This window comes from Vulpes vulpes, chromosome X (genome assembly GCF_048418805.1).
Source record: "Vulpes vulpes isolate BD-2025 chromosome X, VulVul3, whole genome shotgun sequence".
NCBI classification, from domain to species: domain Eukaryota; kingdom Metazoa; phylum Chordata; class Mammalia; order Carnivora; family Canidae; genus Vulpes; species Vulpes vulpes.
Window position 1 is genome coordinate 92708619 of NC_132796.1, and position 15960 is coordinate 92724578.

Here is a 15960-nt window from a genome sequence, read left to right on the forward strand (position 1 = left end):
CCCCCCTTAACCTCACTCTTGATTCAATAACTCACTTTACCATTCACAGGATTTCAAATGGTATAAATTACCAGCTCAACTAAGTACAGAAAAGCATGTTTTATTAAACAAGTTAGGATAAGTAATTATGGCTGTTACCAGGTATCATGAATAATCAGGAGCATGAATCAAGGTTTTATTATTGAGTGGGGTGTAGTAAAGGAGGGGGAAGGCTTGTGTAAGTAAAGAGTTTGCCAAGAATGCCATGCTCAAGGCACTGTAGTACCTCGATTTGTTCTGGGGCACTTGTCTTTGTTTTTCTCATGAGATGGAATAATGACACATACCAAAATGAGCCAGTTAACAGCAGCCTTCACACTGGCTTCCTTATTCTCTCATTTTTTTCTTGGTTCTAAATTTTGATTATCTAACCCATTGAAGGCAGAGAGAATTATTGATGCTTATACAAAGTTATAAATGATATCAATTATGGGCAGGCTCTGACAGTGGTGGAATGTTTCATAAGGTAAAAAAAAAAAGAGTAATTACTTTGCTACTGTTAGATAATCACTTCATCTTTTATGAATTTGTTCCTGTGCTATTTGGAGAACAGTAATCTTACCTTTAGGCTGGTTCTACATTTGGGAATTGACTTATTTGAGGTCCTAATATCATCTGTGTGTTCTAGGCAACAAAAATGAGTTTTTCATTAGCAAATATGAGAAGAACACTTCAATATTACCACAACTAAGTCACTCACTCATTCTTTACTTGCTTTTTGCTAGGTGCTATGTTAGAATCTGGAGATACAGTGGTATGGTAGATTAAAGATGGCCACAAATTCTTTGATACTTCTTTCATCAAGAGGGGGGCATCTAGGTCTCCCCCACTTCAAATCTGGACAAGCTCTGTGGCTGCTATAACTAATAGTATGTAATGTAAGTGACACTATTAAAATGTTTGGACACGAGCCTTAAGAGACCGGTATCTTCCATTTTTTATCTCTTGAAATGCTCTGTCTTGGAGCCATGAGCCACCATATGTGAGGTCGAACAAACTCAAGACTAGCTGCCATGCCAATAGGAAGCCCAAGTAGAAAGGCTATATGTACAAAGAGAGATTCCTGGCTGCAGCTCAGCTTTTCCAGCTCCCCAGGTATTTGAGATATCCTGGCTGAGAGGCCAAACCTCATGGAGAAAAGACAAGCCATCCTGGCCACATACTCTGTGTGAATTTCTGACCCACAGAATCCTGAGATATAATAATAAAATTTATTTTATTCCATTATGCTTTGGAGTAGTTTTCTACACAGCAACAGATAATCAAAACAAGGAACAAATCAGACTTGGTCCCTGTCCTCCTAGAACTTAAGATTTAGCAATTATGACAATCCAGAGCTGTTGTGTACATCCCAGAGTAGAGCAAGAAATTGAAGTACAGCAACTTCATAGAAACCAGAAAAAAACCTATCATTTTGTTTAACCTCTGTACTTTGTATCCTGTTAACAGTGCTGTTATGTGCTTAATGCTGTATTACATTTGGTCACAACTCTAGAACTTTCCAACTAAGGGTAGGCATTCTTGACTGGAGTGGGCAAGAGAGGCTGTCATAACTGCACCTAGCAGCACTGTTGCAAATTTTTAGATCTTTAAATTGTTCTTAAAACTTTTCAAAGCGATAAATGCAATAGTCAAATGCCTCTCAACAGACACATCCTTCTCATAGGAAGTGGACATTTTGCTTCTACTATGGTGGGCTCTGGATTATCTGATGTCATGACTGATGACTGCCTCAAGGGAGCCTAAGGCAGACTGTAGACCAACTACTCAAAAAAGTACATACAGGTACCCTAGTGAAGTAAGGGTGGAAATATTCCATTAATGTCATTTCCAGTTCATGTTCAGTTACCTTTTTTCTCTTTGTAAACCAACATAGTTAAGGCCTCAAATTAAGTAAAATGATACAATTAGATTTTTAAGGACCCTCAGGGAAATAGATCAGAAAGAACAAGCCAAACACTTGAGGTCTTTCCAAGGAAGGCTCTAGAAGCTGTTTAGTCCATCAGGGCCAGGCATGTCACTGAAAGTGAGGGAAGTGAGCCAGGTGGAAGGGGAGGGAGGAGCGTGAGCTAGAAAGCCATGTCATATGCCCTCTACACGGACAGTGGCCCTCAGCTCTATACCACCTATGTCGTGGGACTGGGTGCAGAGATACCAAGCTTTGTAAATGTTATAAAGAAGGAAGACATTCCAATTTTTATATTAGATCTTTAATTCCTAAATGTTGGGCCAAACAAAATACATCTGTGGGCTGATATTAAGCAACCTCTGAAGTAGATGGCTGACATGGATTGATGTGGGGTCAGCCTCTCACAGCTACAAAACAGACAAATGAGTTTGGCCAGACCTTGCTGTCAGCGGTTGCACTAACCCTGGTAGGATTTTGTTTTTTAAATGCACTTCTCCATTAGTGATGGCGAGTGAAATGTCTGGCTTTGCAAATTACTGCTGTCGTTTAGTTTAATGTACTCTTGTTTTTACATATTTATAAAAACCTTTTACATTATTAATAGTGATTAAATGCTTAGACACTGAAGATCAATAATGCTTCTGTTCACCTATTTACATTATTAAAAAGTAATAAGTCATACAGAGCACGTATAATATGTGGTTTACTTTGTAGTCATGTTTGGAGTAGATTGGAAAAAAAATGAAAGAAGCTCAGGCTCCAGGGTAAAATGTATTTGAGAGAAAACCGGTAACTGAGCTGGGCTTGCCAGAGGTGTTACTGTGTGCAGGTTACATGTTCAGAGTGACATTGTGCTCTCATGGGGCACAGGAGGTACACATTTCATGGTGCTCACGTGCCCGTGTAGCAAACCTGAGACAACAAAAGCTAGTCTCACTTGGATGCACAAAGATGAACAGATATTTAACCTTTGTGTGTCCTTGCAACAATTAGTCACCTGCATGCCACTGTCTTTAGCTCCAAAGGCTTCTGATGGTGGCAACACCCAGCAGTGAGTCATCTGGGGGGCTACATCTTGCCAATAGGCAAATGAGCCCCTTGACAATGTTTTCTTCATCTGCTTATCCAGTTCTCTCTCAGTTATGTGACAAAAGCAAAAAAGCAGACTGGTTCCCGTGATTTTGGCACAGAAATGTTCTAGATCTGTCTGAAGAGTATACCTCTTCAGCCAGGGATGTATAAGGGTCCTAAGTCTTTTCAGGGTTAGCTAGCCCAGTCTTCTAAATCGCCAAAGTGGCTCAGCATAGCGGTTTAGAGGTCAGGCTCTCAGGACCTGTCTGCTTGGGTTCAAATCCTGATTCTGACACTCGTGGGTTGTGACCTTGGGCAAGTCATTACTTGACACCTCAGTTCTGGTTTTCTCACCTGGAACATAGGCATAAAAACAGTGTCTATCGTGCAGAATTTTGGTAAGGATTAAATGAGATAGCACATATAAAAGCTTACTATGAGACCTGACACAGAATAAATGCTCAAGAACAATTCACGTATAGCGAAGGGCCCATTTTGCCAGCCATTCAGTGGTGTTCTCCTACCAACAGGAAGTTAATTAGCACTGGTTTGAAGTTCGCAAATAATGCCATTGAGATGTATGAAATGGAACTGGATTTTTAAACATCACTTGGTTTTTTTCCTTGTGTTGACCCAGATGCAACTTCTCAAGCAGAAATTAGGTCCAAGTCACCAGGTTTATTTACGGACGAGTTGAAATGGCTCAGCTGTGCTGTAACAGAAAGGTTACAAGAGTTGCTTCGCTGCAAACTTGGTGGCTATGTGATGCTGGGCAAGTCATTTGTCTCTCTGAACCTGTTTCCTCATATGTAAAACGTGCTAATACACATCCGTACTTCATAGGGATACCGTGAGGACAAAATGAAATTAGGCATGTGTGAGGGCTTTGCAAATGAAGAGGTCCTATTTACATGTAAGAGCCAGTAACGATTATTTATTTATTTATTTATTTATTTATTTATTTATTTAATTTATTTTCTATTACGATTATTATTTATATATGCGATTGGAGTCGGATTTATTTTACCCAGAGAGACCCAGAGGGACACTGCGTGTGCTGATCTTCTAGAGGAAGTATAGTTAGATTGCTTGTCCTCAACTATACCCCTTGGAAAAGGCCTCCACCTTTTCTGACAGATGCCATAGGTCTCTAATAGCTGAGCCCCCAGGCTGAAGGGGGACCTGTGGTTCTGAATTCAAATGTGACTTGCAGAGCCAAATGGTAACTGGGAGCGTTTTACAAAAGAATGAGGACATGGGATGCCTGGGTGGCTCGGTGGTTGAGCGTCTGCCTTTGGCTCAGGCTGTGATCCCAGGGTCCTGGGATCGAATCCCACATCGGGCAACCCTGCAGGAAGCCTGCTTCTCCCTCTGCCTGTGTCTCTGCCTCTCTCTCTCTCTCTCTGGGTCTCTCATGAATAAATAAATAAAATCTTAAAAAAAGAAGAAGAAGAAGAAGGACAACGCACTCAAACCAGGAGAAGAAGGGCATGAGCTACCATGAGTGTGATCAGCTTGTTCACTCTGCTGGCGCTGGGAGCGCTGCTGGAGCCGGGCTCTGACCACCGGGCTGTGAGCCTCTCTCGGCTTTGCCAAGTTCATCGTCCCGCGTCCTGCGCTGGGTCACAACGACTTGTCTCCTTGCCTCCCTGAGGTCTTGACCTTCTCCCTTTCCTTGAGGTCAGTGAGTCATTGAACATACCTCCGTGTCATGGAGGTTGTATTTCTTCTGCTTGCTTCTTTTTTCTGATTTGGACTCACTTTTCCCAGAGCACGGAGAAAGCTGCAGAGTGACCACTTTTCTCCCGCTTCAATAGGAGAATGAGGGTAATGGCTGCCTTTGGTTCCTTTTGTTTCTCTATGGTACAATCTCCACCAGCTAAATAATGGCTTTGACTGCAGTCCATCCGGAAGTTACTCCGGGGTTGTTACTGAGCTGAGTGAAGCTCTTCAGAATGGGGATGACGGAGTCTCTTGGGAGAACTCAAACCCTGACTAGATCCCCTGGCAGAACAGGCCTTTCTCGTGATGCGCTGGTGTTTGGGTTTTGGGTTCCATCAGACCCCTGAAAGGTCACAACTGAACAATAATAAAAAACACTGAGGAAAATTTGACGTTTCAATATCAGTTCTTGTCTACAATCCATGGAGAGGATGCTGAATGTTTTAAATTTCCACGCCCATCTGGGTTTTTTCTTTTTCTACTTTGTATAGGTCCAGGTGGAGTTGTCATTTTCTTAGATTGTTACTCATATTAATATAAACTCTTGACTGAGTTATCTCTGGGGGACTGATAACACCCACCAGGATGCAACAAACTGTGTGGGATGTAGACAGGGGCTCCTGGACAAATATTTCGCCTGCTTTTTTGAATTCCGATTTGTAATAGTCTAGAAGGTAGTGAAACATCTGCTTATAGAATGAACAAAGAAGGACATTTTTAAGAGACCAGAAATGTTGACTTCAGTGACTTATTTATGTCTAGTGCTAATTAGTAAAATATATCATTGCTGAAGATGAAGCAGAGAATAACAATGAGCAAATTCATGTGATTACACTTCAAATGAGTAAGTTAATTTAAAAAATTTCTCTACCTATGGGCTTGGCCTTTGGTCTCAGGTCTTTAGTAGACAATTCATGCATTTGAGCTTTCCTAGAAGATAGATTTTCACAAGTCTTGCATTTCACATTAGGATGTCAAATTCACCCAACTCTTTCATATAGAAACGTTTTACATCATGGAATAAAACTTGAAATTTAGCTTTTGAAATTCAAGGGCTTTCAAGGGATCAATCCAGAAGCTAAATAATAAATCCACAAATCATACCTGCATTCTGTTTTTGTCATTTAAAGCGCCACCTATACTTTACTATAAATAATACACATTGTGAGTGTGTATGTGTGTGTGTGTGTGCATGTGTACACAGTTGACTCTTGAACAACACAGGGGTTAGGGGTGCCAACCCCCAATGCAGTCGGAAATCCACACATAACTTTTGACTCCTCTGTTGACCAGAAGCCTTACTGATAACATTAAAAGTTGATTAATGCATATTTTGTATAGGTATTGTATACTGTATTCTTATAGTAAAGTGAGCTAGAGAAAAAAATGTTATCAAGAAAATCATAAGGAAAATACATTTACAGTACTGTACTGCAAAAAAATCTGCATATAAGTGGATCTATGCAATTCAAATCTGTTGTTCAAGGGTCAACTGTATACAAACACACACACACACACACACACACACACACATTCATCCTTCATGATAAAGAATCTCTAGAAACGTCTTCTCTCTGTTAACTAATCAGTAAGGTCTTGGGCATTCCAGAGAAGCCTAAAAAAGAAATCGACATGTACTGTGTGGAATGGAAAGTAGCCTAAAAAAGAAAAGAAAAGAAAGTAGCCTGATCTTTAGAAAATATCTTTCTTTCACAGTTAAGGAAAAACATGACCACTGTTTTTTAAGGAATAAAAAAATACATGTATACCTGCTGTCAAATGAGATCTCTGAAGGAATGACGTGAGTACTGTCCTTGCCAATGAGGAATTTGATTCGATCATAAAAGAGTCTCGAAGTATGCTGAGAGAAGAGGGGTTGGCTTTGCTGAATGAGGTCAAGAGGATCTGGTGAGCCCTGACAGAGAGGACTTACATAACAGTTGCTTTGTTGACAACAATCAGGGTCCACACAGTCGGTCAAACCATCTGAAAAAAAATTTTTTTGGAAATTTAGCTTCAAGAGAAACAACATTGTTTAAAATATGCACAAATGGTGGAAAAAAATCTAGAATACAGTCAAAGGTAACCATCTATGTTTTGAGTTTAGAATCTATTAAATTCACATGTTTCTCATGAAAACTTACTGAGTTTATTTATTTTTTATTTTTTTAAAAGATTTTATTTATTTATTCATGAGAGACAAACAGAGAGAGGCAGAGACACAGGCAGAGGGAGAAGCAGGCTCCATGCAGGGAGCCTGACGTGGGACTCAATCCCAGGTCTACCAGGATCACACCCTGGGCTGCAGGTGGCGCTAAACCGCTGCGCCACCGGGGCTGCCCTTACTCTGAGTTTGGATGGCACAAACTATTTTGCTCACAAATCTTTCTTCCCTGAATTCTCAAGCGTTTATGATCTGTGCCACATTGTTTACATCTGGACAGAGTATTCCATGAGGTATCACTCTCTTTAGAAGTTTTCTTCTCCATCAGCAAAACCATTCCTCCAGGATAGCAATGATTCTTCTAATTTTTTTTTAAATTTCTCACACAATGTGCATTTATGAGCACACAATTAACAAATGCTTGCCAACCTGAATTTGTATTTTTTAAAACATCTCCTAATATTCTTGTGTAGTGGTGATTCTCAAAACAGAGGTTGGTATTGTCACAGTGAAAAAGTGTCAGGAGCAGGGCAATGATCTCAAATGTGCAGTCGATTATCTGAGGGAACTTATTAAATATGCATATTCTTGAGCCCCACCTATTAAATCAGAATTTCTTTGAGTCCAGGATTATGCATACTTAATCTGGGTGATTCTGGATTATGCTGAAGCACACTAATGTTTCAGAACATTTTTTTTTCCTTTTTGGAATTTGTAGAAGCAACTAGAGCTTACTTGTGCGACTATTTGATGAAAATACTAAATCATCTCCGGCATATGAATGTGATGAACTGCTCTCTTTCATGTTCTAGGCCTTTACTGTTTAGACTGCTGAATCCACAGTTGTACCAATAAAAAAATCACATAAATGGTTCATTCTTTGGTGGAGGAACTGATGAGGGGCACAGGGGTTACAGGAGGAGGGGTTATGTTGAGGATCTAGTAGATGCAAAACACTGTGTTAGGTGATTGGGGAAGTAAAGAGATTAAAAGACCCTTTTCCTGTTTTCAGGAGCTCGGAGCTTAGCAGGAGAAATAGGTGTATACACAGCTGGCTCTTACCCTAGTTAAAAGTGCAGTAAGTGTTATAGGAGACTACATGCAGAGAGGAGGGGCTGGAGTGATTAACTGAGCATATAGATACTTCATTCCACACCCAATAAGCTAAATAAATAAATAAATAAATAAATAAATAAATAAATAAATAAAATTAAAGTCTTTCCAAGGTTCTTAGAGCAGACAAGTGGCTCTAATTTAGATGCTTAACAAGGGTAAATCTAAAGATGCTAATCTTGGCTGGCAGTGGAATAGGGAGGTTCAAATGGATCACCACCTCCTGAAGGCTGATGATGAAAGTTACTGGCATTGGTTTCACGTGGCTCCTTTGCTTGCTCCCTCTCCCTTCCGTGGCTGCTCCCGCGGAGCTGGAGGGGGCATACTACAGCTGGGGGCAATGCAAGCCAGGAACACCAAGGGAGTAGACGTTTTCAACAGTAGCCCTAGGGCACCCGGGAAATATTTTTCCCCACATGAGGTCCTTTCAAATTCCCTGTACCATAGACACTACTTTGATTTAAAATGCAGTTTGCTGTTTTCTTGCCTTCCCTCATTGTTCAGTGTATTTCTGCCCCGATTTCTACTTCTCTGTAGACATATTTCTTTTTCACTGATGACTAACTTTTAAGTGTGGATTCATTCCAGTAAGAAGGCCCCTTCTGCTCTCCTTTCTCCCCTCATTCAGTAAATCATATTAACAGATTTTCTATAGATTTTAGATGCTGCCGCCACCTCTCTCTCCAATACATTGCTGTCAGTCTCCTATTAGCACATTATCTCTTTACTCTGCTAATTAAACATCTGGATGCTCTGAAAAGCTGGCAAAAATATCAGGCTGATTAAAAAAGGTTCTCTGATGTCTGGAATTGGTGCATAATACACTGAACAATGAAAAACTGCTTTTCAAATGGGCAGTCACCTTTATCTTTCAATTGGTAACAAATGCACTAGTAATAATCAGATCGGGCATTCACGGGCTTCAACCTGTCAGCCACACAATTTGAACTTAGTTTTGAAAAGAAACAGATTTTAAATAAATAGAAATGCCAAATGATCTTAAAAACTGAACTCTAAAGCCAAACACAGAACCAATTCAAAACTGGTACTCACATTCTCAACCAGTTATGTGCTATAAATTCCATGATAATTCTTCATATTTAATAATTGCCTATTATATAGGGCTGACCCTCTAAGACCTCTGTTTTCTGAGAGAACAGAGAGACTTCTGTTGAATCTAGAAAGGCTGCAGGCAGGCACGCCAATAATGGTATGCAACGCCCAAATTATAATTCATAGGTAAGCCCAATACGTGGGCAAAGATCTACTTACCAATTATCACATTGAATAACACTCCATACAGTATGTCTAGACTGTTACAAAGAAGTGCAAATGACAGTCACACTGCATGTGTGGGTTTCTTTCTTTCTTTCTTTCTTTTCTTTTCTTTTTTTTTTTTTTTTGGACTATTACTGGTTCTTTTATTATTCTGAAGTGGAAGCTGTGGCACCCTCCTGACAGCCAGGCTCAGAGTATCAGATATGAACACATCAAATGTTAACTGATTTTACTTTTAGGGCCTGTTCATTTTTTAAGAGAATAAAAATAAAAGCCAGCAAAAAAGAAGGAGGTTAAATTATCTTGAAGGACTAAATGCGGCTTCGCTGATCCCGGCTTTGCCAACCAGTTAGGGACTATGCCAGTAGGTTCAACTGGGGCTGATAAAGATCAAGGTCACTGGTTTCTTTTGTATCTGAGCAAGTAATTTACTATTAAACTTCTACTTATTAGATGTAGGCCCTTGGATGAAAGAATGATTGGACAAGGGAATGTGAATGATATAGGGAAAACTCATATTCTTCTAATCTTAAAATGACTTTGTAAAAATATATATTTTTAGGGACAACATCCATATTACCACCTTGAAAGAAATGGACAGCTAGTTCATGATAGGGTATCCCAAAGGGTTTGGAAACATGTATAATCAGTTAATATGGCAGGTATGGCAGGAGGCACTTCCATATCTATGATTTCAGCTAATCCCTACAACAACCCTCTTAGGTAGACACTCTCATTTTCATTTACATATGAAGGAGGGGAGGCCAAATGTGGTTGCACAGTTGGAAGAAATATGAGAATCATATCACATCCTGCGTTCTGACTACAAATCACATGTTCAGCAACATCATCTAAGTGGTATTACTAGAATGACCTAGGCTGTAAGAATTTCAAGTACTTGACTACTATAGGTATTTAGAACACACAGAGTGGTTAAGGTCAAAGAACCAGACTACAATTCTCATCTTACTTTGCCACTTACAATCTAAACGATCCTGGACAAATCATTTCATCTCTTGGATTCTCAACGTCCTTACCTACAAGATAGGGATTACAAAAATGCCTACCCCACAGACCGTGTGCTGTAAGGATCACACGGTATAATAATCATAAAAAGTTTGCCACTAACCAAGCTCTACACTGTACAGACTGCAAAGAGTCTAGGGATAGAGTCCTAAGGGTAGATGCCAATGGTGTGCAGTGCCAGCTAAAAATGTTCAGAGCCACTTCTATTGATGGTGCCTTATCACTGGCCAGAGGGCAATTAACTTCTGTGTAGCATATTCAGTTCACTGGAATGTGTTCATTTTGTGAACCCTGTTTGGTTAGGTTGTCAGATAGGTAGGATCCTGTGTAGCTCTAAATAGACACTAATGCTACAGTAAATCTTTATTCATTGAATTTCACAAATTCACAATTTGTTATCATTTAGACAGAAGCTTAACCTTTTCAGCATCTATAGAATAGAGAGTCTGCCAAGCAAATTAATAGTGAAAAAGAAATTGAAGGACTGATCATTCCAATGACTCAGTTAAACAAAATCTTCTCAGGCATTTTAGAAACCCATAGAAATGGACTAATTATAAATCACTCAAATTTTCACTAAAGCAGGCCCCCTACTAGGCATTCCTGGTAGCTTAATTGTTGCTGTTACCTGCATGGAAGGTAACAGAACTATATTTTTTGGGAAGTAGTCTATAATTCACTTGATTTTTCATTTATCCAGGCTGACTTTCACCCCAGCATTTTGCTGTATTAGTAAGAAGAAAATGGGAGAGGCTCAAGTGCACTGAGGATTTGACCTGCTCCAATCACTGTTATTGCTATCACCTCATACAATTGACTTTGTCTGGGTCAGGAGAGTAAATTGTTTAGATGCCACTAATGTTCATGTCCTCCGGTCCCCACCTGCCATTAATGTTTTCTCAAATCACTCCGAGTAGAAGCACATGTCCTGACAATGACTTAACCTCCCCACAGTCTCTCTCTCTCACCTCTCTGACCTTACCTCCTATTATCCCATAACCCCTTTCCCCATTATTCCTATGCCTGGAATGTTCTTTACTCCAATATCAAGATGGCTCACCCCCTCACTTCCTTTAGATCCTAGATCACCACCTTCTCAGTGAGGCTTTCTCTTATCACCTTATTTAAAACTGCACCCTTGTTCCACGGTCCTATCTTTTTGCCTGCTTTTTTAAAAAAAAATTTCTGGGTGTTATTCTATATGTTGGCAAATTGAACACCAATAAAAAATAAATTTATAAAAAAAATTTCTCCATCACACTGACCATCTTCTACCATACCATTTCTTTTCAACTTTTGGTTTATTGTCTGCCTCTTGCGATGACAGTGTAAGCTCCACAGAAGCAAGGACTTAAGTCTTTTTTATTCATGGCTATTTCTTCACTAGAACAGCACTGGGCTCAAAGTAAGCATTTGATGAAAATGTACAGAATGAATAAATGGATGTCCTGAAAGTCCTATTTCTGTGACATCTGTAAATTTATCTAGAGATTAATAAACGTTCAACTAATGCATCAAAAAACCCAAGTTATAAATAGATACTTCATTGATACCACACTTTTATTAACAGTTTAAATGACTGTATTTCAAACATTAGCTCATTCATTTTCACCACGGCAAAGTCGGCAGATGTCAAGTATGACTACCCTTAGTTGACAGATAATGTGACAGATGTAGTCACGGAGTGCCTAGGTGGGTTACAGAGTGTAGATTTTCCAATTTTGTACCTGGGAGATTTTGTATCTGGCATCACTTGGTAGTTTAAGCTCTCATAACTAAGTAATGATGATCCTTTAATAAATGAGTTGTTTGGAAATGAGGGGGGGTAATGGTCAGAGGATAATAATTAGGGCTATTTCTGATGCTAGTCTTTGTCCCAGCTGAACCTTAAAAGTAAACGTGGAGAGAGTGTATAGCCCTTAAACAGAGCAAATGTTACCAATTCATTGCTCCTTCTATTTCATTTTCCTATTTATTAAACACTGCAGCATGCTGGTGACATTCAAAACACAAGGCTTATTGATCCATGAGCTTATGTGTTCATAATTCACCCATGGTGCTGATTTCTAGATCTAGAAACACTATATCATAAAACAGCCTTGCAAATAGCTATTGTTCTTAATGAATGGTGACTTGTTATGAAGAATGATTCCTGGAAGATCACACTCTTTTAGGCAATTAACTTATTGATTTTACCAATGAATATGAATATAGACCACTGGAAGAGTTTGTGTAAGAGAAGCTTGGAAAACATATGACAAATACTTAAAAGATCAGGGGTAAAAGGCCGTTCTGATTAAACATTCTTTTTCCACATCTTTTAAACCTCCTTGATAATCGTTTCACAGCATCAGAAACCACTTGCCTTCCTCTATAACTAGAGTGAATAAAATGTAATTTTTGTTTGATAATGAAGATCATATGAACTTCACACTATTGTGTATGATCTGGCTAATGCCTACCTTCATATTCTCATCTCCTACCAATCTCTTCTTGGTTCATATTCCAGCCACAATGATTTTCCTTTCACTTCCTAGAAGAGCATAGTACATATCCACCACAGGGCATTTGTAAATACTATTTCCTTGGCCTGGAACATTCTGCTCCTGACTTAGGTGAGGCCTCCCTTACCACGTAGACTTGGTTAGGTCCCCTTATACATTTTTATAGCACTCTAAAAATTTTATAGTACTCTTTACAGTTGTAATATGTAGTTATTTGTGTTGTTTCTTATTTATTATCTGTCTCCCTTCCAAGACCATAAGTTCCATGAAGGCAGAAACTTGTCATTTTCTTTCTAATACCAAGCACAATACTTGGCACAAAGTAGTAATGAATGAATGGAAAATTGGGTATACTCAATATGAAATGTCTCGCTGAAAGGTACACATTTGGGTCAAACATTTAGATTAGCACTATCCAATAAAATTTCTTCCCGATGATGGGAATGTTTGAGATCTGTGCTAATATAGTAGTCACTAGGCTCATGTGGCTATTGAGCCCTTGAGAAGTGCCTAGTACAGCTGACAACAGAATTTTGAAGATATATTTATTTACTTTGGAGAGAGAGAGAGCGAGTATGGGGAGGAGGGGCAGAGGGAGAGGGAGAGAGAGAATCCTCAAGCAGACTCCCTACTGAGCACGGAGCCAGCTTGATCTCACAACCCTGAGATCATAACCTGAGCTGAAACCAAGAGTTGGATGCTTAACTGACTGAGCCACTTAGGTGCCCCAAGAAACAGGTTTTTAAATGTCATTTAAGTTAAATTGAAATAAGCACATGTGATTAGTAGCTATCATATCAGACAGAACAGATTCTGATATCTCCAACTGGTTAGATGTTGGATGGCCTATAAACTTAGCTGAACAACATAGAGAATTTTGAAATTTTTATGAGGTCTTATTTATCATTTTTTTCCTATTAAGGTTTCTTTCCTTGCTTTTATTTCTAAGAAGTCCTTTCTTGTCTTGAGATCTGTCATCTAAACTTTCTTCTAATTGTGTTTGAGGTTTTCCTACCTTTAACATTAATCAGCTGGAGTGTTATTATCTTATTCTTTTAGAATATGCTAGAAATTGAAAACCTAAGGTTTTTTTCTTAGTAGTTGTTTCAGCACCGTTTATTTCATAGTGCTTCTTTTCTCTACTGATTTTTGATGCTGGTTTTATAATCTACTAAATTTTTATTTGTACTGGGGTGTGTTATAGAGCTTTTATTTGGTTGTACTGATCTGTCTACTCCTCCACCAGTACCACTTTGTTTTAATTACCATAGCTTTAAAACATTCTTTAAGGTCTGATAGTTCTAGCTTGTTTTATTTGTTTTAGCTATTCTGATTCAGTTAGTGTGATGTCTAAACTTGTTTTCTCGTATCAATTTATATGTGCATGTAATATATGGTGATCACATTTTCTAAACCCCAAATCAGTACATACGATTAACACATGAAACTGAGGTCATCATTCACATTCATATTAAGTCTCATCCTCCAAGCACAGGGCTGTGCACATGGTAGGTGCTTTTCGGCTAAAAGGATATGAGGTCAAGGCATTTGATAGGTTTGTAATTTCTATGGTAATTAGTTCTTATAGGCACAATGCATAAGATAGCTTTCCTTGTTTTGTGTGTTATGAAAAAATCCAAAGGTTATTTGTTCTCTGTTCTGTTCTTACTGTTCAAGGAGCTTTTAGGTAGCTCTTAGCCCAGCCGTGTCACCTACATATTCAATGCAGCCCAATTAGTTAGTAAGAGTCACAATGCATTGAATCAGAGTGTAACTAAAGTCAAAGCTGCAGGAAACAGCAGCAATACTAATGAGTATTCAAAGCTGATTAGAATGCAAAAAAATCCAGCCATTCTTTAAGTATCAGCTATAATATGGAGCAATCAGGTAGCAGCTACTTGAAGCAATTGCTTGAAAGTGATTTTTTCTGATTGGGAAGATTTCTTAAGAATTACATTTAAAAATGAGGACCATTTTTTCCCCAAAAGGTTCAATTGGCACTTTCTGATTTAATTAAAACACACACACACACACATATACCACATGCACAAACAAGTATGCAAATATTAATCATTAGTCATATTCAACTAAGTGAATCCAGTCATTCTGGATAACTGGAAAGCTGAAACTACCAAAAGAAGGGCATTTAATATATTCTTAGGGATAAAATTTAAACAGCATAAGAGTAAAATTATTGTCCAAAATCTCAGTCATGGGTCTTTCAGAGTTTATTTAATCCATCTTTCCATCTCAGGGAAGGACCAAATCTATATTTATCATCAATATCATCTTAATCCTACTAAAGGAAAAAAAATGGTAATTGGAACTCTCAAGGAGCCTTCCCCTGCTACTCCCTAAAGAAACAATCATAAAAATACAGTGAACTCAAATCAGGGTCATTGATTTTTGATTCCCACATAGATACACAGTTTTAAAGGAATGTTCAGAGGTCAATACATATTTAGCAATATCTTCTATACCTTTTGTGTCTATATATACCACAAATATTAAGAATTGGTAATCCATTAATTCATTAATATTTAATTGATTCATTCATTAAACATTTTTGGCTGCCTCAAGGTGACCTTGAGGCCATAAAAATGCTTGATAATTAAGTATTCAATTATTTTTATCAAGCTGTACTTTATTAAGGCAGAAAACCTATTTTGGCTCAACCCTCAGAAATTATAATCATAAAGGTTGTTAAAGTATTTTCTGAGCATAAACCTTTTAATCAATGTATCAACTGAGAAATCTCTATCACAACTTCAAATCCTTTTTGGAATGAGGCAGACCACCAAGGTTTATACCCTGGTTCTATCATTTCCTGGTTATATGATCTTGAGCAACTTATTCAACTTCTCCTTGCCTTGGTTTCCTAATTTGTAAAGTAGTATATTAGTAGTAGTTCCTGCCTCATGGGGATAAAATGAAATAATTCACACAAAGGACTCAGCACTGTGCCTTGTACATAGTAAATCCTAAATACAAGTAAGCTAATATTATTAGTGATTATATTAGGCTTATAATTATGGATTCTGGGTCATGCTTAACATGTAACAAGAATTAAATCCTTGGTGATGTGGTACATATGGAAGACAGGGGTGGTGGATGTCAGAGGTTTCGTGGGAGAT

At 38.5% G+C, this 15960-nt stretch overlaps 1 protein-coding gene across 7 annotated transcripts in view; it reads right to left on the bottom strand.

Moving 5' to 3' along the window:
• The window catches only part of TENM1 (teneurin transmembrane protein 1), a 796092-nt gene that overhangs the window by 155337 nt on the left and 624795 nt on the right, over positions 1 to 15960 (bottom strand). For all 7 annotated transcript variants that reach the window (XM_072744131.1, XM_072744132.1, XM_072744133.1 and 4 more), the window contains one exon: positions 6511 to 6727. In XM_072744131.1, coding sequence (XP_072600232.1) covers positions 6511 to 6727 — 217 coding nt within the window. The remainder of the gene's footprint in view (positions 1 to 6510; positions 6728 to 15960) is intronic.